This window comes from Centroberyx affinis, unplaced genomic scaffold, assembly GCF_046629955.1.
Source record: "Centroberyx affinis isolate AG114_WGS23_722 - 3 ecotype Tasmania unplaced genomic scaffold, CSIRO-AGI_Caff_v1 ptg001541l_1, whole genome shotgun sequence".
Classification (NCBI taxonomy): domain Eukaryota; kingdom Metazoa; phylum Chordata; class Actinopteri; order Beryciformes; family Berycidae; genus Centroberyx; species Centroberyx affinis.
The window spans coordinates 536,316-556,874 of record NW_027279997.1 but is presented as its reverse complement, the minus strand read 5'-3'; the positions used below and the strand labels follow the sequence as shown (position 1 = coordinate 556,874).

General features: G+C 41.9%; 2 protein-coding genes across 3 annotated transcripts; one reads left to right on the top strand and one right to left on the bottom strand.

Moving 5' to 3' along the window:
* Window positions 1-130: 130 nt before the first annotated feature.
* On the top strand, window positions 131-7,807 carry ebag9 (estrogen receptor binding site associated antigen 9). Of its 2 annotated transcripts, none has more exons than XM_071527466.1 (7): window positions 131-416; window positions 1,145-1,239; window positions 1,895-1,976; window positions 2,794-2,949; window positions 3,367-3,477; window positions 4,709-4,800; window positions 5,758-7,807. In XM_071527466.1, exons 1-7 carry the CDS (start codon window positions 414-416, stop codon window positions 5,873-5,875), a joined length of 657 nt encoding a protein of 218 aa, XP_071383567.1. In that variant the 5' UTR covers window positions 131-413; the 3' UTR covers window positions 5,876-7,807. The 2 variants fall into 2 exon arrangements, with proteins under 2 accessions (XP_071383567.1, XP_071383566.1); XM_071527465.1 differs by having other exon boundaries at window positions 2,785-2,949.
* Window positions 7,808-9,779: 1,972 nt separating this feature from the next.
* On the bottom strand, window positions 9,780-16,778 carry sybu (syntabulin (syntaxin-interacting)). Its single transcript, XM_071527479.1, has 7 exons — window positions 16,755-16,778; window positions 16,360-16,546; window positions 15,439-15,636; window positions 13,309-13,405; window positions 12,957-13,106; window positions 11,295-11,450; window positions 9,780-10,932 (listed from the first exon to the last, which is right to left on the bottom strand). Exons 1-7 carry the CDS (start codon window positions 16,776-16,778, stop codon window positions 9,780-9,782), a joined length of 1,965 nt encoding a protein of 654 aa, XP_071383580.1.
* Between the last annotated feature and the right edge of the window lie 3,781 nt (window positions 16,779-20,559).

The following is a 20,559-nucleotide window of genomic DNA, read 5'->3' as shown; positions in this document are numbered from 1 at the left end:
TTTTTTTACCATTGACTGACATTTTCTAAACATAGAGTTATTTAATTTCGATTTTTCTGACAGCACTTGAAGGTAGCAGGTCCACGCCGCTGCTGTACTTCCCTGTTCCTGCTCCTCCCAGTTCAAAGATGGTAGCCATGGGACAGTGAACAAGCGACGACACATTTTTGGGGGTTTTATCATGAAACCTAACTGGAGTCAGCAGCCGACTCTCCCATGCTTTTGACATGACAACAATATAGCTACTGCAAATGTGTCGTCTTGCAAAGACAATTATAGGATATAGAGATATAATGTTTTTCTGTGAGCTAAGCTAGCAAGCTACGGTTAGCCAAATAAATGAACTCGTTTCTTCTGACACTCAAGAAAATATCAAAACCAGCTGCTCTGCATACTGTGTATTGACACCGTGCATGGTGAGTATCTGCACCAATGATAAAGATGTGCAAAAAGCTAATCTTGAGACATAGCTAGATTAGTTGGGTAATGCATCCTTGGAACTAGCTCGATACGTTCCGTTTTGTGGTGTATGGAGAACGTCATGCCAAACGCTATTAAAAAATCTGTCAATTTAATATTTCTTTGCTTATCGGCAAACGTTCATACCCGTTAGAACATGACTTAAGGTCATCTAGGAATCCTCAGGGTCTACTGGCAAATTCGGCATGAAAGTGATCCACCAAGCACCACTTTTTTTTTTTTTTTTTTAATGTCAACTTTTAGAATCGGTTCACATTTGTCAGTACTGCCCTCCATGATGTATTTTGATAGAAGGAAATTGTAGGAATAAGTGACGAGCCCATTATAAAATGTCATTGAAATGAGTGCCGTTTGCTTTTTATGATTCAGGTTTTAAGTCATGTACACCATGCATGCCCTTTTGCCGACAAGCAAGGACACATACAATTCACATTTTTGTGTTATGGAGTTTGGCTTTACGGGCTCTTCATGCAAGAGCTAGGGAATAGCATGATTGACGCTTCTTGGCTGAACAGCTATTGCTGATTTCAAGCAACCCTGCAAACTATTACTCTAGTGAAGACGTGGCATAATACATAGCATGGGGGTGAGAGGCAAAGTAACCCTAAGAGATTTTATCAATGTCAATCCAATTCCTAATATTTTCTCTTTTCTTTCTCACTAGCTCAATTTCATCATGGCCATCACTCAGTTCCGCCTTTTCAAGATCTGCACATGTCTAGCCAACTTGCTTTCTTTCTTTAAACGGTTGATATGCAGGTAAGCACAACTGAACACTTTGGAAAATAATGTCCAAAGCATGCTGTTCTCTTATATGGAGAGAACGTCACACCAAACTCTATTCAAACTTCGGGAAATTTAATGTTGCATTGCTTATTGACAAACATGCATACCTCCTTTAACATGACCTAAGACCTTTTAGAAATTGTGAGATTTTTAATGGTAAATTTGGCATACATCTGATCCACCAAGCAGCACTTTATTTCAATAAAATTTCGGCTTTGAGAACTGGTTCACGCTGCTTGCCGCTGCCCGCCATGGTGTATTTTGGTGGAAGTAGATTGTGGAAGTAACAATTAAACCAATTTTAAATGTTGACATTTTTTTGAAGTAAGAGGTGCTTGGTGGATTACATGTATGCTGATTTACCAGTGGGACCTAGCGATTTAGAAAGGATCTTAATTGATATTCTATGTGTTCAATGTGTATATGTGTGATGATAAGCAAAGCAGCATTCAATTTCCAGATTTGTACACATACTTTTTTTGAGTTTGGTGTCCCCACACGAGAGAAGGGAATAAACGTCTGGTAATGGTGTTCCTTGGGTTGCTGCTACTTTCTTTTGCATTAAATGGGTTATTTGTAAAAAAAAAATAATAATTTTGTATTCTTTATGTTTTTAATTCCTCTATAGGACTGGAAGGGGGCGTAAGCTCAGTGGTGATCAAATAACTCTCCCAACCACAGTGGACTTTTCATCATCTGTACCAAAACAGGTCAGTATTGTGTCAGTCAACAGGAGCTGCCCAGTAGGCCTCTCTCCATGTGCGTTTTAGCACAGTGGAAGCGTTAGGAGAGAAATCTGGCACTGGCCAGTTGGCAAGTCAAACTGAAGACTGAATTAATGGACAGAATTTCAAAATTTGCATGTATTTCATCTAATCAGAGTAATCCAGAGCAAGCCTGAAATTCTGGGATTGATGGGTATGGCTTTATGAGCTAGTATTGTGACTGAAGATGGGGGAGAAATGGAACAAAATTAAAAACATATACGCTCACATATTTTTAATAATATTGTGATGTGAACATATAAATGTGGTGATACAGATTATTTTAAATAACCAATATTTGCCAGTGTTTTGAAATAACATCTTTTCCCCATAAAATGTTATCTTGGACCCCCAAATGACAGTTAAACCTTGTTTTTTCAACCTTGAACAGCCATTTCAAATGCATTGCTATGACTTCCCAGTGAGTTTGGTTGTCGTGACAGTTAAGAGCAGTGGCGGTTCTGGCCCTTTTGACACCCTAAGCGAGATGATTTCCTGATTTCGTAATGGATGGCAGAATTGTCTTGTCATCAAAACTATTCCTGTTATCAAACTCATGCAGACAGCAGATTATGATTTGCAAAAAGCTCTAATCTGATGTAATTTATCACCTAATGTATACATCAGTCAACCTCTGTTCTAAACACTTCAGATATATCAAATTTGTGTCATTGGTTTCAGTCAAAGTATCCTGCCTTGTCAATTTCCTAATTTCCACTTCTGAAATTGGGTCCCATTGTTTTTTATTCTCTAGTCTGTACAGGCAGAGATTGAAGAATGGAGCTCTTGGGATGAAGAAGCTCCCACTAGTATCAAGATTGAGGGTGGCAACGGAAACGTTCCCCCTTCACCCAGCGATGGAGAAGAAGAGCCTGACTACTTCAAAGACATGGCCCCCACCATCAGGAAAACACAGAAGGTACAGTCCAAGATCCGATATTATTGATCAAATGCCAAATTATTGATATACTGAATGTATAATTTTTTTCAAGCGTGAGACCAGTAACCAAAAGACCAGTCATCAATCTCCTGTTTAGAGTGAATGTCAGCAGATCAATTGGAACGCTCCTGTCCTCGCCAATTTTTTTGGTCTTTTCCGGTTACATCTGAAATGGTGCTCATAGCCATTATAAGCATGATATAATGTACACAATGGGGCGTGTGTATAGTCACTGAAGTTAATGATATGACATTAAGTTGAACTTAACTTTCTGATGTTTTAATTTACAATTTACGTTTGATTATTTTGCAAGAAAAGTTTATCTATGGTTTCAATGGTCTTGTAATCTGCTGAAGTTAAGTGTTTCCTCCTGTCTCTTGGTTTTCCATGTTACAGATAGTGCTGAAGAAGAGGGAGCCGTTAAACTACCTGGTGCCCGATGGCTCAGCAGGTTTCTCCAGCAGACTGGCAGCCTCTCAGGATATGATGTCCTTCATTCCTCCCTCAGTGAGTCTTACCCTCTGAAGCCTCAGGCAGGCCTTCCTCCGTCACTGAGACATCCAGGGTTGATGCACTGGTCTGGAAGGTCTGAAAACATATGGAAAATGTATATGATCAAAAGTATGAAAAGAAATTGCTTTTCAGTCCAAATACACAGCTACACATTATACACAGCCATTTCACCTAATGGTACTTGTTGTTGTAAAAAGTAATCATCAGATAACAAGTGATGGCACACTTAAATCTTCAAACCAAGTCAAGAAATTAAAGGGATAGTTTAGTTTTTGGGGAATTTGGCTATTTTTTTTTCTACGTACCCGGAGTCAGACAAATTTGTGGATACCATAGACCATTGAGCTGCCAGGATGCCAGGTATTAGACCTTTTAACTTCTGCAAAGATGATGACTGGTCTAACAAAGCTATACATTATTATTTATGAAGTTATTAATTTGACTAAACATAAAGAAATTAGATTATATCAACTTTATAATTCCTGGCCGGGCTTCTTGTATGTTCCCACCAATATAATACTTCCATGGTTCTCACCTCAACCATTTGAACTGAGGTTGGAAGTAAGAAATTCCAAGTGGGAAGTTTGTCTTGAATGTACCATTAGGTTCTTCTGCCTCCGCTCTCTTCTCACTAGAGTGCAAATTTGTAAACTCAGAACTTTCAGGAGCCATCTAGCTACCAGAGTTTGTTAAAGCTGCAATAGGTAAGACTTTCATGTAAAAATACACCTGTCTTATCAGCCTAAATCGCAAAGTGCTTTCTGCTTTCACTGCTTTCTGACAGACGACTTGCTTTGACTAATCTTTCTCCCTCTGGTGCTTATAGATTGTGCAGTAGTTGCAGTTAAAGGGGTATTAAGTAAACTATAACCTTTTTCAGTGACCAGTAGGAATTGCAATAACGTTGATAGAGCAATCTCCTGCACAAGTCTCTGACACAAACTCCACCCCTCCCGTCCCCTTGAAATACGCAAGCCTGCGATTGCCACAAACAATAAAGTCACATTTCCACAGTAGGGACAAATAATCTAGCTAATTACAGCAGAGATGCAACTGAAATGTCTCGTGAAGAGGAAATACATGTTGCAAAATACTTGTCATTTGCTGTTTTGGCTTCAGAACAAGGCTTTTTTAGGCTTTGTAGCTGAAATGTCTTGTGACGCTGGCCGCTCGCTCGTTGCACCGTCTTCATGAATGAAATGGGAAATTATTCTGTGCTGTGCAGGCTGAGCTCGGGGAAATGGACAACTGGCAGGAGGACACCAACGCCTGGGAGGACGAGTCTGATGCTGCCTGGGAGGCAGAGGAGGTGCTCAGGTAACGACATGTCAAGAATTCATCAATGTTTTTTTGTAGTACATAGAGGTGCACCGATACCAATTTTTCCGAATTTATATGAGTCCTTTATAATTCGATCGGCCAATCTGAGTACCGTTCCCAGTGCTACTCAATTTTGTAATTTATGCTGCCTAGTATTGGCCTATTATAAAACAATTACTGGAATAAGTGTATCAGTTGTTTGTTTTTTACTAATTTGATCAAATTATGCATTGGCCATTGTATAACCATCCTCAGTCAAATAGAAAAATGATTAACAGATAAAAGCAGCTTATTCCGAATAGGTTAACAAGATAACATCTTATTCATAATAACAGATAAATAACGGTACAGTAGGTTAAGCCTAAAACAGAATGACATTTATCCTGCATAACCCGGGGCTCCTCTTCTAAACAATAGGTGCTATGACTATGAACTTCACAAATTGCAGCATTTCAGCATTTTGACAGAAATTTAATACAGCACCAAAGTGCATGCCAGTTAAGTATCGATGTAGGGACAGCTTCATTTGCTGATCCAAGGATGAGTGCCTGGGAGATGAATCAGCTGAGACTATTAGTAGAATATCAACAGGCCTACACAGTTGACTATCATGCTGAAGCTTTGGCACTGCTGTTATAGTGTCATTTTGGCACATTTTATTGATATCTACATTGCTTGGGCTTTTGACACTACACAAACGGGAGACTAGACTTATTATGCGGAATTTAAATTGTACAAATGGGCATTCACAGTCTGCTAACATGTCAACTTTTTGTTCAGAGGGCTGTAGGTTCACTTAATGCCCAGCAGGTGTCAGTGTATGATTTTATTATAACACATGAGAGGGGAACAAGATGTTTTTTTTACTCCAAGCCAAGCTGACCTAGCTTCTGTTGATGTGCACTGTAATGACATGGCTTGCAATCCTGCGTTTGTTTTGTCTTTGTGTACCAGACAACAGAAGCTGGCAGAGAGAGAAAAGCGCTCCATGGAGCAGCAGAGGAAGAAGATGGAGAAAGATGCTCAGAGGATGATGAAGAAGGAGCAGAAGATTGCCGTCAAGCTCTCGTAACATTTTAGGAATGCTCAATTTTGAGCCTGAGGGATGGGGGGAAAGACGCTGAATCAATCGTTACTTCATCTTAAAATCATCAAACCAACCAGGATTATCTCCCTACACTAGTCATCTGATAGCCAACTGTCCTCCTTCTCCACCCCGTTTCCACCAGCAGCCATTTTAGTCATTGTTTTCCAGCCACAGCAATGTGAAATGCCACATTCGAGGGCAGATAACGTACCTGGTGTACTAGCAGTTCATGTGGCCTGGTCATTTTGGTTTTCAGGGAGAGTAGTATTTGTACAATGCCAATTCATCTTAGATTAGGCTGAAAATGAGATGCAGCATTAGATGGCATACCGTTCAGATTCTGATTTCATCTATTAGATTGCGTAGGAAAATGTTCTATTTTGGTTTTCCCAGGAACGATTGTAAATAAACTGGTACCTATAGTACACCTTGACTCTCTAATAGGGAGTGCAATTTATTTTCTTTGTCTTATTTATAACCTCTAAGGACAAAGGGGTGTAATTAATTTTAAGCGTCACTGTATACCAGCGACATCCTTTGGTTTGCTTGATTATTGTGTTTTATATTTAATTGCTCTTTCGTTGTTTGAAAACACATTTTTTCTAATTGATGTTGCTTAATATTCCATGTACCTACCTGTGCTGTGCAGCCCTTATTACACTGGAAATCTGCATTGAAATGAAGGCCGAAGATTTTCACAAGGAGTATGGATAAATGGCTCAAGATATAGACTGGAATTAAGTCCTACCACAAAAGTTAGCTGTGGGTTCCTATGGTAATCTCATGGCTACTGATCTGCCGTTCATCTCCTTTGTCAACTGTTGATGTTGAATCAAAGTATCCTACTACCCAGTTTTATCCTTGCATTGTAATACACAAGCATAGACACTAAACTTGCGCACGTCTTTTTTGTTTTGTTTTGTTTTTTGGTTAAGGGAATTTTGCTTTACTCGATGATTTCTTACATAATTGATGCAATCACTGCACACACTGTCTTTTTAAAACATGGATCATCATTACAGTATAATGTAAGATCAGTAAGAGGATGGGAAATGACACTTGGTGCGTCTTTCTCCCTCTCTCACCTAAAAATGGAAAGCTAACAGCTGAAGTTGATGGTTTAGACTGAGCAGCCTGTTATGCATCTCTGTAATGAAATTACTGGCCAGTGCTGGTAAGATTGGTTTGCAGTGCCGATCGGCAAGCTGTTGTTGTCATGGAAACATTGGCATGTGGAGGAAGAGCTGTATGAACTGAAATGTGCAGAAATGATATGAGGTCTTGGTCTCTTAGGACTTGTTCCAGTAAATGCCGAGGAGGGAGGCAAGGGAGGCTGCTTTTAATACTGAATGTTACAATTAACAAAGCTTTGGAAGCAGTGCGGTGCTCGTATGGTTACACTGGTAATACTGGGTTGAGCTTATCTGTTAAATGATTAGTTGACAGTTTCAGAGAGGTGATAAATTCCTGAAAATAGTAATTATGATAAAGTGACAGATTTGTGCATGATCAGGTTCAAGAATTTAACTGAAGGGAGGTTTTTAGCTTAAGGGAATTCAGCAAATATTCTTTGGGACAACGTCCCAAATAGTCTTCATGAATCTTCCCTGATTTTTCTTTGGAAATGCTCTTTTGTCAATTTTTATCACTGGGAAAAGCTGCATGTTGCTCCGTTTTGTCAATAAAGGTTCTGTTTTATTTTTGCACATTTTCCAAAAATGAATCCTGGAACCCTTTTTCTTTTCTTTTTTCCTCTATGAGTATGACCTTGGATTATAAGGATTGGCATGGTTGAACACCACTGAGGACTTACATTTAAATAGTATGAGGCTACAAACTCAATCCAAAAAGTTTAGGAGATTGTATACCTGCTGTATTAGTTCTAGACAGGTTTTTAATAAAATGATGTGATTCATCCCTCTAGGGGTGAATTAATTTGGTACATGACTCAGTTGGCTGTTATGTAATTTGGAAGACACTATCAAAACCTACTGTGTTAAAAGATTATATGGATGATTCAGACCTAATGTGGGCACTACATATAGGTTTTGGCTTTTTAATATCGCATAACATTAATAATGTCCAACGCTTAAAGGTGGCCCTTAACCTACATTGATGGATGGTTGTCGTCACTCTCATCTGATACTGTCACCACCATCTGACTGAAGACGCTCTCCTGCCTGACAAAACCTCCCAGAGACTGACCCACTTTCTAGAGGGGAAAAGGCAGTTCATCAGTGTTTTGGAAAGGGAGCGAGCTCGATGAGAGATCGCTGGCAGTTCATAATGAGATTGTCTGGTGAAGGCTGTGTGAATAACAATTCCCATCAAAGGCTTGTAAAGCATATACAGTATATATCAATCTAACTCGACTGGTATTTTGTCAGCTGGTTTGATTTCTCCTAAGCCCGTTGCTGCCTGCTCCTTTTAATCTACCTTCCACTGGCTGCTAACAGACTTGGGTGTAGGGATTACAGCATCTGGGATGATTCATTAGTCTGTTGGTGCTTTAATGAACCAAGGGGTCATGGTTATGCAACTGAGGATAGATCCCCATATGGCAGAGAGGAAATGTAGCCTCGGCATAGCAAAGGCCTCAAGTCTCAGCTGGCTTATTTTAAATGAATCAGTCTTTTCGTGAGATTATCATGTTCACGCTGAATATGGATACATGTTATGTCATGACGAGCGAAGAAAACATCAGTAGGTTATGTGGGTATAGGCAGACATACAGCTGCTCTGGCACTGACCCAGTTTTTATTGGTGTAAGGGCATGGAGCAGCATTTTACAGCTTCAGAGGTTCCGTTAAAGTGGATCTAATGCACTCACATTGTCAGCTTCATAACCCAAGGGACATTTGAAAATGCTGCTTGAGAAAGCTTTTACATAACATGCACTGTCATGAGAACACTGCGCTTGGGTTCAGATGGAAGATATTTTCCTTTTTATTTATTCATGTGAACTTCTTGTGCAGATGAAGAAACGTGGGCTGTTCTAATGTTTGGCAGCGGTTTGAACAAGATGTACTGCCACCTACATTATTTAGATAGTTTTAGGCATCTCAAGTGCAGATGCTCTGTAAAGTCTATAAAGATTAATGGACAAGTCTGGGATATCTTTGGTTTACTTCCTTTACTGAATAGTTTTTCCATGCTAACCAATTCCCTTTCAATCCCAGATCAAAAATGTCAAGAGTCAAAAAGCGTGACTGGGGTTATCATGCTTTAATAATAAAGATACAAGGACATTTGATGTAAACCACCAGTATTGCACATAGCTCAGGCACGTAACAAGTGTCAATTGCTTTGAAGCGTCAACTTATTTCTATGAACAATACACAGGCTGTACCATAAAAAGCTCTACTCCCAGGGAGAAAAATACTTCTTCACAAAACATTAACAGTGAATTGACATTAAAGCTTTGGCTGAAGGTTTAAGGTTTCTTTTTGAACAGTGACTCGAACCGCTGAAATTTCAGAACCCATCATAAACTCAAACTAACATTCAATCTTACACCTCCTAAAATCTCATACATCCTACCACTTTAAGAAAAAACAAAATAGATTTTTTTTGTACACAAGGGGAGCTAGGGACAGCACAGGACAATGATAACACATAACCATCTACCCAGATGATCGGCATATATATACACACATAAAGGATAAAGAAAATAAATACATAAATAACCCTTTCAGAAATAATCCCTTTCATGTCACCATTTTGCCTCAACTCATGGCAATTGTACAGTGCAAAGTAACAGTGTGGGAACCAAAATTACTGCATTGATATAATCAAGTGTAGAAAAACTAAAGAAATCTCACGAATACTTGAAAAGATGCTGAAGTGCTTTTAGTTGAAGGTTAGGCATGTGCATGCGGGTTGGAGGCCATTACACATCTGGCCTGTGAGTGACGTGACGAAGAGAGTGCAATCCCATGATGCAGCAGCCCCTGATGAGAGCAGCAATGTTGTACACCGGAGCACTTCCGTCCACGCCGTGCCGCGAGTACAGCCAGGCCACCGTAGGCAACACGGGTGCCGCTACGGCAACCAGATCGACCAGGAAGCTGTTGCTCCAGTAGCGCTTGCCGACCACGGCCAATCCAGGTGGCACGCACGGCTCCTCCTCGCCGACGCCAAAATCCAACTCCTCCATGAACCTTCGGCTCTCCGCAGGCTCCGAGCAGCACATGCCAGAATCGGTGGAGGTGTCGGGGCTCTCTGGGGGGGCGGGGCTGGTAGGCGTCGAGTCTGTCAGATTGGTAGGGGTGGGGAGGTTTGGGGGTCCCAGGAGACCGCTGGAGGCCGAGAGCGCTGCGTCCCCCACTGTTCCCCCGTGGAACTTCAGCAGCTGGAGGAGCAGAGCCTGGAGGTCCGGAGACATGGACATGACGTCGGTCTGCACTCCCTTGTCTTCCGTGACGGGCTGCTCTGTCAAAGGGGAGGTGCTGGAGGAGATGGTGACGGTGGTGGAAACGATATTTGGTGGAGATGTATCCTCGCCCTCTTCCAGCACCGCGGACACCCCAGGCCCAGGCTCTGCCCCTGCCCTCAGCTTGCCACTAGAGTCCTGACTGAAATCCACCGCAGTGGACATGAAGACCTGCTCCAAAATGTCCGCTCTGTTGGCCATCTCGTCGTTTACCAGCAGCCCACTGTCCGCCATCTCCTCTGCCGCCTGGTCCCCCAGCTCCAGCCCTCCCTCTTCCTCCATCTTCTTCCCACCGCCATCAGGGGAGTCGCAGATGAAGTCCAGGGTGGGTTCGTCTTGGAGGTTGGAGCCGCTCTGGGCAAGCTCCATGCTCTGCAGCAAGGACTCCAGCTTCCGGTTCTGGATGTTGATGTCAATGAAGTACTTCTGTATTCCCTTGTCCTTCTCCATCAGGCTGCTCTTCATGGTTTCCACCACCTGACGCAGCTGCTTGATCTCCTTGCGAGCCTCTTTCAGGGATAGCTGAGCCTCCACCCGGTGGCACTCCTCCTCGATCCAATCCTCCCTCATCCTGCCCAGTTGGGACTTCAGCTCCTCGATCTCGGTCTCTCTAAATATAAAAAGGGAGAAAGAACACACCCAGAGTTACTCAAAGATAAAAGGGTAGCAAAGACAAATCCCTAAAGGACAATGTTTTACTAAGCTGGATGGGTTGTCGTCACATATAGTCCAAGTTCCCTGTGAAAAATGACTCTAGAAGCATCACACCGATTTATTATGTTACGTAATAGCACTTTCACATTGGGTTCACGCTTCAGAAGATTTAAACAGCTGACCACAACATCTGCAGTATACTGCGATTATGTCACAACAATGTTATCACCTTCTCCTGGTATAACCACCGCCCTCCTACCTTAAAGTCATAAAAAGATACAGTTAGAGGTGCTCCTGTGTTGCAGAATATTAACCAACCTGTCATGAACTCTGTTCTCGGACTCCAGCAGCTTGGTCTTCAGGTGCCGGATGGCCACCTCCTTCTGCTGCAGAGGCGTGAGGTACTGCTCGGGGTTTGGGGGTCTGATGCCATGGTTGTCTCCACAGGAGTGGTAGCGGCCCAGGCTCACCCTTCTGCTGGGCAGAAAGATGATGATGCACAAACATTCGATAAACTCTCTTGGTGGAGGGCCAACTTTACACTTCTTGAAGACCAACAGTATTCATCAGTCGCCAACTAGCCCTTTTGAAGCAACAGCAAAAAACAAAAACAACCCAATTTGACACGAATCCCTGCCTGCAGAAGGTAATTACTTAGTTCAGTCTGGCTGAGAGAGTGCTGTCATGGCAGATGCTCTCTGAAGCCTGGAATTACTGTCTGACACAGGATTACCAGCATGCAGACTAGAGACAAAAAATAAACTAAAATGCTTGGTTATCTAAATGCTAGCAGAGTCAGCTAGGAAACGGCATCGTAAAAAAAAAAAAAAAACTTGCATTAATTTGTCTTACAAATTCTAGACACTAACTGTATTAACATTCAAATGCCCTGTGCATGTTTGGGAAAGTCCTGTGATCATATATTTTATGATGTTCAAAGAGAACTGATAAAAGGATTTTTTTTCCTGTTGAGGATGAGTGGGTGGATTTGGCCAATATGCAAAGCAGCAAGTCCCTCTCTTCCAAGCAGGCTTCACCGCTAGCACAATATCCTAGCAACCTGGGATACTTGAGGCTTTGATGTGAGCGCTCTGCATCCCTGCCAGAAATAGAAACAGCCCCGCAGAAGGTAGCTAGTGAGAAACATGTCACATGACACCTAGCCAGGCAGAGGAGAGCTGACTGAGGGATGAAAATGTCCTTAAGTGACGAGAGTGGAGATTATAATGCATTTATGGATGTTGTAAACACAAGATAAAGAGGGTCGATTGTGCTGCTGCATAAAAAGAAGTCAAAAAAAGCTGTGGGCTGGATTTTTTTTTATTTTACAAGGCTAATAGAGGAGTTTTGGGTTTATCCTTATGCAGGGTTTAGCTGCCATAGAAACACAAAGCCTATGGAGTAAATATTCTGTCACCAAGTAACAAGGAGCCAGCAGCACCATGCCATAAATGCAAGACAGACCCAAATAGTCAGAGTTGCAGGCTGCTCAGTTCATCTATTGATTCAGTTATGCTGAAATATTTATGACCCTTTCCTCTCCCCCAAACCAAGGTGCATGCACACTCAAATTCAGTTTCGACTCAGCTGCAGTCGGTAGGGTCACTGTCTGGGTACCAAATTCAGACATTTGCTTTATTAAATCCTCAATAATCCCATCCACAGCCAAATCATGACCGATATATAATCCCAGGCAGCTGCAAGAGAGGAAATGATAAAACAGTCTGAGCCTAATCCAACCAACCACCCGCCCACTCACTTTATGCTGCACATTGCCACGGCCCAAACCTCCCAATCTCCAAAATGTACTCACTTCTCCTTCAAGTGGAGCAAAGAAGTGTAATAAATGAAAAGTGGAGAAATGTTGAAAGGTTAGACATGATGAAGAGGTAGTAATGACTGATCACAATATATAACATTTCGCCCCGCAAATTTCAAATCACAGTCCTTGTTAAATGATTATTAAACATGTTTGTGTACCTGGAGGTGGGGCTGGAGTTGCTGCTGCTGTTGGTTGAGGAGGGGGTTCTGGGAGGAGTCCGGTAGGGAGCGTACAGCTCTGCATCGCGGTTGGCTGTAGGACTCCCCGCTGGTTTGAACACTGGGAGGGGTCTGATGTGAGCGCCACGACTTGATAAAGCAGTAAAACAAGAAAAAAATATATAGATCATTTTGATGAGTTTACGACTAAATGCACATATTTTTTTTGCATGGTGAATGCTTCCCTTTCAGGTCTCAGCCTAAATGCAGCCATCTGTTTCGGAGACCATCTTTGGCACAGTAAGGAAACTAATCACACTACTGAACCAAACAGAATAGATGCACCACATACCTGCGTGGAGTTTTCTTTCCAGCAGAACTGGATGCAAGGCTCTCCCTGGTCTTTAGGCTGCCTGTGCTGCTGGAAGAGCTGAAGTCTGCCTCACTACCTGCAGGGAGAGGCATCAGTGTGTTACCAAGCTGCTGGACTTAAGCAACAAACCCCCACACCGAGCTCCACATGAAAACACACACACACGCTTAACATTCTGTATTTTCAAGGCCACACACTGGGCATTTGTGACCAATTTTCTTGTTTCCCGTCATGTCTGTTCATCCTAGCTTCTCTTTTCCACAACAGTTTGAAATGATGACCAAACTAACAAGCACCTTCCAGCAGCCCCATCCTGCCTTGTTAGGATCAAGTGCAGGATCAAGCAGAGACTATCATGTTACAGTTTCCGTAAGCAGGAAGTCTCCCTGAAGCCAGAAAGCAGAGCCTCAAACAGATACCTCTCATACAGCAGCTGTCTGATGGACTGCTCCCCATATGCTATACCCTTTGTTAGACTAAAGTGAGTTTGAAGTAGGCAGACATACAAATGAGCTAATCTCATAGGGTTACAAATGCTGCCATCACTCCAAAATTAACAAATAATATAATAATAACACCCCACAGTTATGTGTAATGCTGCAAATGTCCAAAACTTTGCAAAGGAAAGGTCAACTCACATCACAAGTACATCAGCTATGGAAACAAAGCAAATGTACAACTGAAATAATGCAATCAACCCAAATGTTGCAGCACAGACATTTAATATAAAACACCTCAGCACTTTACTGAAGCCTGGAACACCAGCCACCCAAATTGCTTGTGCAGAGAATCACATTCACCATACTGTTCCATTGCAATTAATGGAGATTAAATTTAAAGCCATACCTGAGTAGCATCTCTTGCCATCAAATAAAACCATAGTATTGTGCACACTGGTGACTGTGACAAACAAAACAATGTAAAACTAAGTGATCCTCTAGCACTTGGTGAGTCAACTGAGAGTGGGTGCACATTCAATCAGACTAGTAAACTCCTGCTAATCAGCCTAATTGGTTAAGCCCCTGAACCTTTTCATCAACCAATCAGCTTACTTCAAGTTTTCTGACTTATGATCAAGCAGTTTTGTCTGCCGGCGGATTTCATTTGCACAGATTAAAAGAGAGGAAGGTAATTTCGCTGGGGGATAAACATGAAGTGTAGTGTTTCTGATATGTTAACACAGCACAGATGCACAGACAGCAACTCACTCAAGTCATTACTCTCTCCTTTACCAAGCAGCTGCTTCCCAGCCAGTGTCTGCTGAGCTCAACATGCCTGGGAAGCTGCTAGCTGCTGACATCTGACAAATACACACTTATTGTACTTTGGTCTTCAGGGAATCATTGGTATGCAGAAGTACATATATGAGCAGCGTGCTGTACATAAGTCTGTCCATGTACAATACGTTCAAATACAATCAACGTACATGAATTATTTACACATAAGGTCAGATCATGTAGAATATAATATAGACATATAGACATAAAGTCAAGATTTCAAGTTTACACTGTTGATCACTGAATGATTTCCTTTCTCTGCTTGCTCTAAAAAAATTTTTTCCTAGCACTTTGCTTTTATATAATGGCTCTATGGTCACAGGAATATTGTAAGGGCACTTCTGATCTTCTTCCCCTTCTACTGTTAATAAAAAAAAACAACAACTCTGATTCTACAAATGCTACGTATTCCTATTAAAGGCTGAGCTGATGAGGACTGTGATATACAGTTGGTTTGACTACTGTTGACAAAATGCACTTATTGTGAGTCACTTTGGACACAAGTGTCTGCTAAATGACGTAATGTAATGTAATGTGATATAATGTAATGGCACTAAGGCGTTTGCACCTCATTTTGGTTGCTTGTCATTTTTAGGTGATCTAGGAATTGATTATATGCTTGTTTATTCTAATGATGTTCTGGATAAGATAATCAGCTGAACGCCTATTTTGTAAAATGTGTATGTAAACACCTGTTTTTCTTCTTTTAGTTATTTAAACTGAGAGACTTGCTGTAAACGTGGACAATACTGATGGACCTACATATGTTAACCTGTGTCTGCAAGCTGTCATGTGACAATTTTAAAGCACCCCAACCCGAATCCTTCTTTACCTCTGGGTTTCATGGCAGATCTGGGCTCCCTCTTGTGCCTCGGGGCGGTCCGCTCAGCGCTCCACTCCGCCATCACCCTCACCCTCTTCACTTTGGTCTTGCGCTCAGGGGTTAATGGCGAGCCGTGGGGACTGTGCTCTGAGCCTGACGGGGTTTTGGAGGGGGACACAGACTGACTAGTGGGGCAGCCGGTGTCATCTATTGTAGACAGGCACACAGACAGTAATAGCCAAGAACAGGCAGGCAGGCAGGCAGCGAACACAAGCAGTCAATCAAAGCTCAAGGTTCAGCCTCGGCGTTATCTGAGAGATAACTCCGACAACGGCTTTCACAATGGCTCATCACTTTCACAAGTGGTTGTGGAATGGTGGGGTTGTTGTGTTGTAGTCTGTATAGTGTACACACACACAAACACACACACACAGACACACACACGTACACACAGGCATTTTGCAGTGTAACCTGTAATCTGTGGCTCTAATTTGCTGTAACTGATAACTGTTAAGGTGGCAAATGTCTATTTACACATTATAGAGCTGTTTCATATTTGAGTTTGTATAATCCAGCATGCCAACCATGCGGTTTCAAATTCTGGGTTTTACTTGCTTTCACTTTTTATCCATTCCATCCATATCCATTTTACAAGGATTTTATGTTTGCATAATATGACCTAGTAAGACCAAGAGGACTAATACAATTTTGTACCTGACAGCCCATAAATAGTAGTGATTGTTCATGAACTGATTAATGAAAAATTCAATTTTAATTAGAGTACCAGATTAATGTGGTTCTCAGAAAAGTGACAAACGTTATGGTTTTTGGAGGGAAAAAACAGTGTCCTGTGCCAGGGTTTACACAGCCACATATCTGAGATATCGGGTGTGAACACAGCCGTCTTTCGATTGGAGCTGAATATCTTACCGGAGCAAAAGCTGTTGGTGCTGATGGTCCTTTTGGAGTGATCTGAGCTGATGTCGCACTCCTTCCCCTCCTCCTCCGAAAAAGGTGAATCGGACAGCGGCGATCCTTTGTCTTTGGGCGGGAAGGGATGGAGGACCAAGCGTGGGATGCGGCTGCGGGGGCTTCCTTTCTCCGGTGACTTCTTTTCCTGTTCAAATCAACATGTGTCAGAGCTACAGGCAGGGATGTAAAACCACCTTAACTCAGTTTACCACAGAATAGAGTTTACCCACCTTTTTAGGCTGATATAAATGTTTATTATATTAAATTCATAGTATACATCACTAAGTAGTATCAAAAAGCAATCAGCATGCAGAAATCTACCACCGGTGACCAGGTGCAATGAAAAGACTCACCTCATATTCCTGGAACGGTCCCATTGTGCTTCACGCCGCGTTTTCCCCTAAAGGTGGAATGGAGAAGGAGAGAGAAACCAGGTGAGTCATATTTCTGTGAACTGTGCATGTGGCATCGTCTTGACGTGGCACTCAAACCCTGACAAACAAGGCAGAGTCTGTCTGAAATCTGTTACGCCACTAATGCCCCCCTTCCTCCCACACACACACACACACACACCGCCTGGTACAGATGGCACAACAAGCACAGAGCCAGCAGCGACCGAAGCACCATGAATTCATGACCTTATGAAACAAACCCTGTGTATCTCTTCCTACAAATAAACCTTCCCAAGCATCCCAAGTTGACCTGTTCTGCATTGTGTTTTAGGCTTGCATACTAGCATTTGTTCAATAATAATATTAATAATAATAAACTTGAATGTGTTAAAAAGTGTATCACTTCTTAAAAATTTAAAAATTTACAAAGTGCTTTAACAATCAAATAGAAGCAAACCTCATACTCATAAAATTAATTCACGAGTAAAAACAAGAAGGTGCCACAAGATATAAAGGATAAGAATTGAATGGAAAAAACATATAATAGTAAAAATAGTAGGATAAAAGTCATTGCATGAAAGCAAACCAATAGAAATCAGTTTTAAGAGGTGATTTCAAATAGCATGGCTGTTCTAATAATCTACTTCTGCTTGTGGTATCACAGGAGTTCAGATTTTGGAGCCTATATAGTTGGAATAATGAAAAAAGATGTCTAATATGCATTTGATATTTTGTCTTTTCATCACAGAGTCATCTCAAAATGAAGATAGTACCAGAGAAGAAGTATCCAGCTTGTCATTCTGCTAAGCGATGCATGACAAAAGTAGGCTAACTTTCTTTATTGGCATCCTGTGCCAAAAGGACAGTTCTGTGCCAAAACTATGGGGCTGCCAGCCAAGGGTTATGAAGTGCTGCTGTCATGGAGATATAATGACTGGAACAGTATTATACCCACAATATCCTATGTCAATAATGGGGCAAAAGCAGATAACTGAATTCAAAAAGTGGGAATGAATTTCACCCTGACACTGTACTTTCCATTTTATACATGCACATACAAACACAGAAGCGGGATATTTTATTGATGCTGTAGGGCTAAATAATTCAAAATTCCTCTCATGCTTGACTGAATTTTACACAATCATTTCACTTTCTCCTGCCTGTTGAATGCTGTGCCTCTTAGCATCCTCGCCTAAGGGGGTCAGTTACGTAAGTGCATACGTGTTTGCCGTGTTTTTCTTTTTTTGGACTGGGAATGATGTAATTGACCCTAAGGCCCGCGTGTTGCCGTCGCATCACTGAATCTGAGCCCGTCTTCCCTCCCTTAGTCCAGATGGTATCTTTTTTTACATTTTGGCTGCCACCCTTGATGGAAGTTAGTCCCGACTAGATCATCTGATTTCCACAAGCAAGCTCCCACTCCAGCTGCAATGTGAGTGAAAGCAACTTCATTTCACAATATATTGTCTGAAGGAGGACACTGAAATACCTACAGTGTGACTGTATACTTGAATATCCTTTTTCTTTAGACAGGCGAACACCAGAGAGTGAACATAGGAATCAAACTCCTTCACCTTCACATATAGGTTTCAGTATTGTCTGACCTATAGATTGCGCGGCACTCTCTTGCCTGAGATTTCACCATCTGCATTTCCACAGACAACGAAACCATCACAGTGTCATCAAAGCTCAAAGCGATGCTGAGGCTGCTTGGCAGACTGGCACTCTGCCTCACAACAGAATCAGATTAAGCACAAGCAGGGCAGAGCAACCAAACCCATACCCTAGCAACAGTCTTAGCAACAGAGGGAAAAAGCTGCATGAACAAGTCAGGCTAGATGGGGCCAATTAAATTTGCACACAGTGCAAGCTTCCATTACTCATCTCAGATGCTGTCCTTCACTTTGCAAATAGCCGGAGTGTGCCGAGGTGATGTGGGAGTGTTACTATTCAGTCTTACAAGGCTAAATCCATTTTCTACTGTTTTTCTCATTCTCAATGAACAGTTGTCCTTGAGCCAGTGTGTGCAAACAGACAGAGCTTCTGTATATAGTTAACCAAGTACTACTGCCTAGAATTTTCAGACAATTCTAGCAGTGCGTCTACAATTTTTACATTTTAGGCATTAAGCTGATGCTCTTATCCAGAGCGATTTACAAGGAGTGCAACAGTAGATTAAGCTTAAATTCCTAGACCACTAACATTCATAGTTCCCTGACAATGGATGTAAGAAAATCTTCCAGTGAGCCTATAATGATACTGTAAGATAGTGAAGTGCTAGGAAAAGAAATAAGAGCTGAGGAGAGAAGGATGAGAGGGTTGATACTTCAAGACAAACGCATATTAAAGCAAGTAGGGGAAAGAAAGAAGGGGGGGGGGGGGGGGGGCAGGAGGGGGATGACATAAAAAATATTGGGAATGAAGATGAGGTGGGTTGCAGCATCCGGGATGAGATGTAGGAGTATTTTGGGAGTATTTTGGAATGTCTCAAATCATTTGTTCCAGTGCCTGACTGTCTTCTTCTTCTGCTGCTGCTGGTCCCACAGCAGCGTGAGCCACATACTGAAGGTCTAGGGAGATTTGTCAGCCTCTGAAACCCAGTGAGATGTTTTGATACAGAAGCCTGCCCATGCGTGCTCTGCTCCCTATAGATAAGTGTTTTTTTTTTTTTCTCAACACGCAGCTTCTGTCTGCTGTGATTGCGGCTCACCCGGCTCCTGCCCCGTCCCAGACCCCCATAAAGCAGGATTATGCAATCAGCTCGGTCTCCCACCCGGATCCTCTGCTGGACTCCAGACGATGTTAATTGGCTACCTGCTGAGCGAAGGCCTAAGCATTATCTAAGTTGCAAACACAGGATTTTCAACTCACTATAAGCATGATGAAGAGCCAAACTGCCTGCATAGGTGATCCACAATCACCCCAAAAACTCCTGCATCACTGTACGCTATGGTCTATAAAACAGAACAACATAAGCCTGGGGGGAGGGAGAGTATTGTTGACTATTTTAGGAAGTAGTTGTACTGAGGAAGGGACAGTTGGGTCATCTCAGCATGGAGAGGATAAGAGCTATAGGATGCATACTGCTGAGAGAATGTGCTCATGACTGGTATACATCTACTCAGAATCTATTTCCTTTATCCAGACAATTGCGATAAAAACAGCATGGAGCGGGTGTGACCGATGCCTTCTCATAATCCATCCCATCCCAGTCTGTTTGCTTTCTAACGCTGTTCATGCATATGGAGTCGTTTGAAGCCGCTTATTCAAATCTGATATTTATCCCATAATGCGTTCAGTCCATTTGTTCTGCTGACTTGATCGTTCACGAGGTGTAAAGTTATATAATTTCTGCGATGACGACATCTGAACTGAAAGCCACACACTACTTTACTGAGAACATGAGCTTAACCGGGCATGTACGTCCATATGCTCCATCTCTTTCTTTTTTTTTTCTCGCTTGGATCTGTTGTGCATGGATTAACTGTTCTCTGAAATTTGAAGGATTTATACCTTTTTTTTTTTTTTATATGAAATTGATCTTCATCTCAAATTTCATTTGACCTGAGGTGTGAAGTATCTTTTCTGCCCAACTCAGCTCAGAAATATTATTATTCACTTTTGTCCTGAGATCATTGCATGGACCTTAAACAATAGCATAGTACTTCATCATCATCGCCATCACCATCATCATCATCATCATCATCACTATCATCTTATGAGGTCATGTATGAGTAACACCACTTTCAGTAGGTCTAAACATTCC

Bases quoted from the DNA above. Each gene is read 5' to 3' on its own strand.
- ebag9 (XM_071527465.1), top strand. The intron at 1,977-2,784 runs GTCAGTATTGTG...TTTATTCTCTAG, and splicing joins CATCATCTGTACCAAAACAG to TCTGTACAGGCAGAGATTGA. The intron at 3,478-4,708 runs GTGAGTCTTACC...TGTGCTGTGCAG, and splicing joins TGTCCTTCATTCCTCCCTCA to GCTGAGCTCGGGGAAATGGA.
- sybu (XM_071527479.1), bottom strand. From the start codon at position 16,778: ATGGGACCGTTCCAGGAATATGAG. The intron at 15,637-16,359 runs GTAAGATATTCA...TGTCTACAATAG, and splicing joins CACCAACAGCTTTTGCTCCG to ATGACACCGGCTGCCCCACT. The intron at 10,933-11,294 runs GTTGGTTAATAT...TTTTATATTTAG, and splicing joins GAGAACAGAGTTCATGACAG to AGAGACCGAGATCGAGGAGC.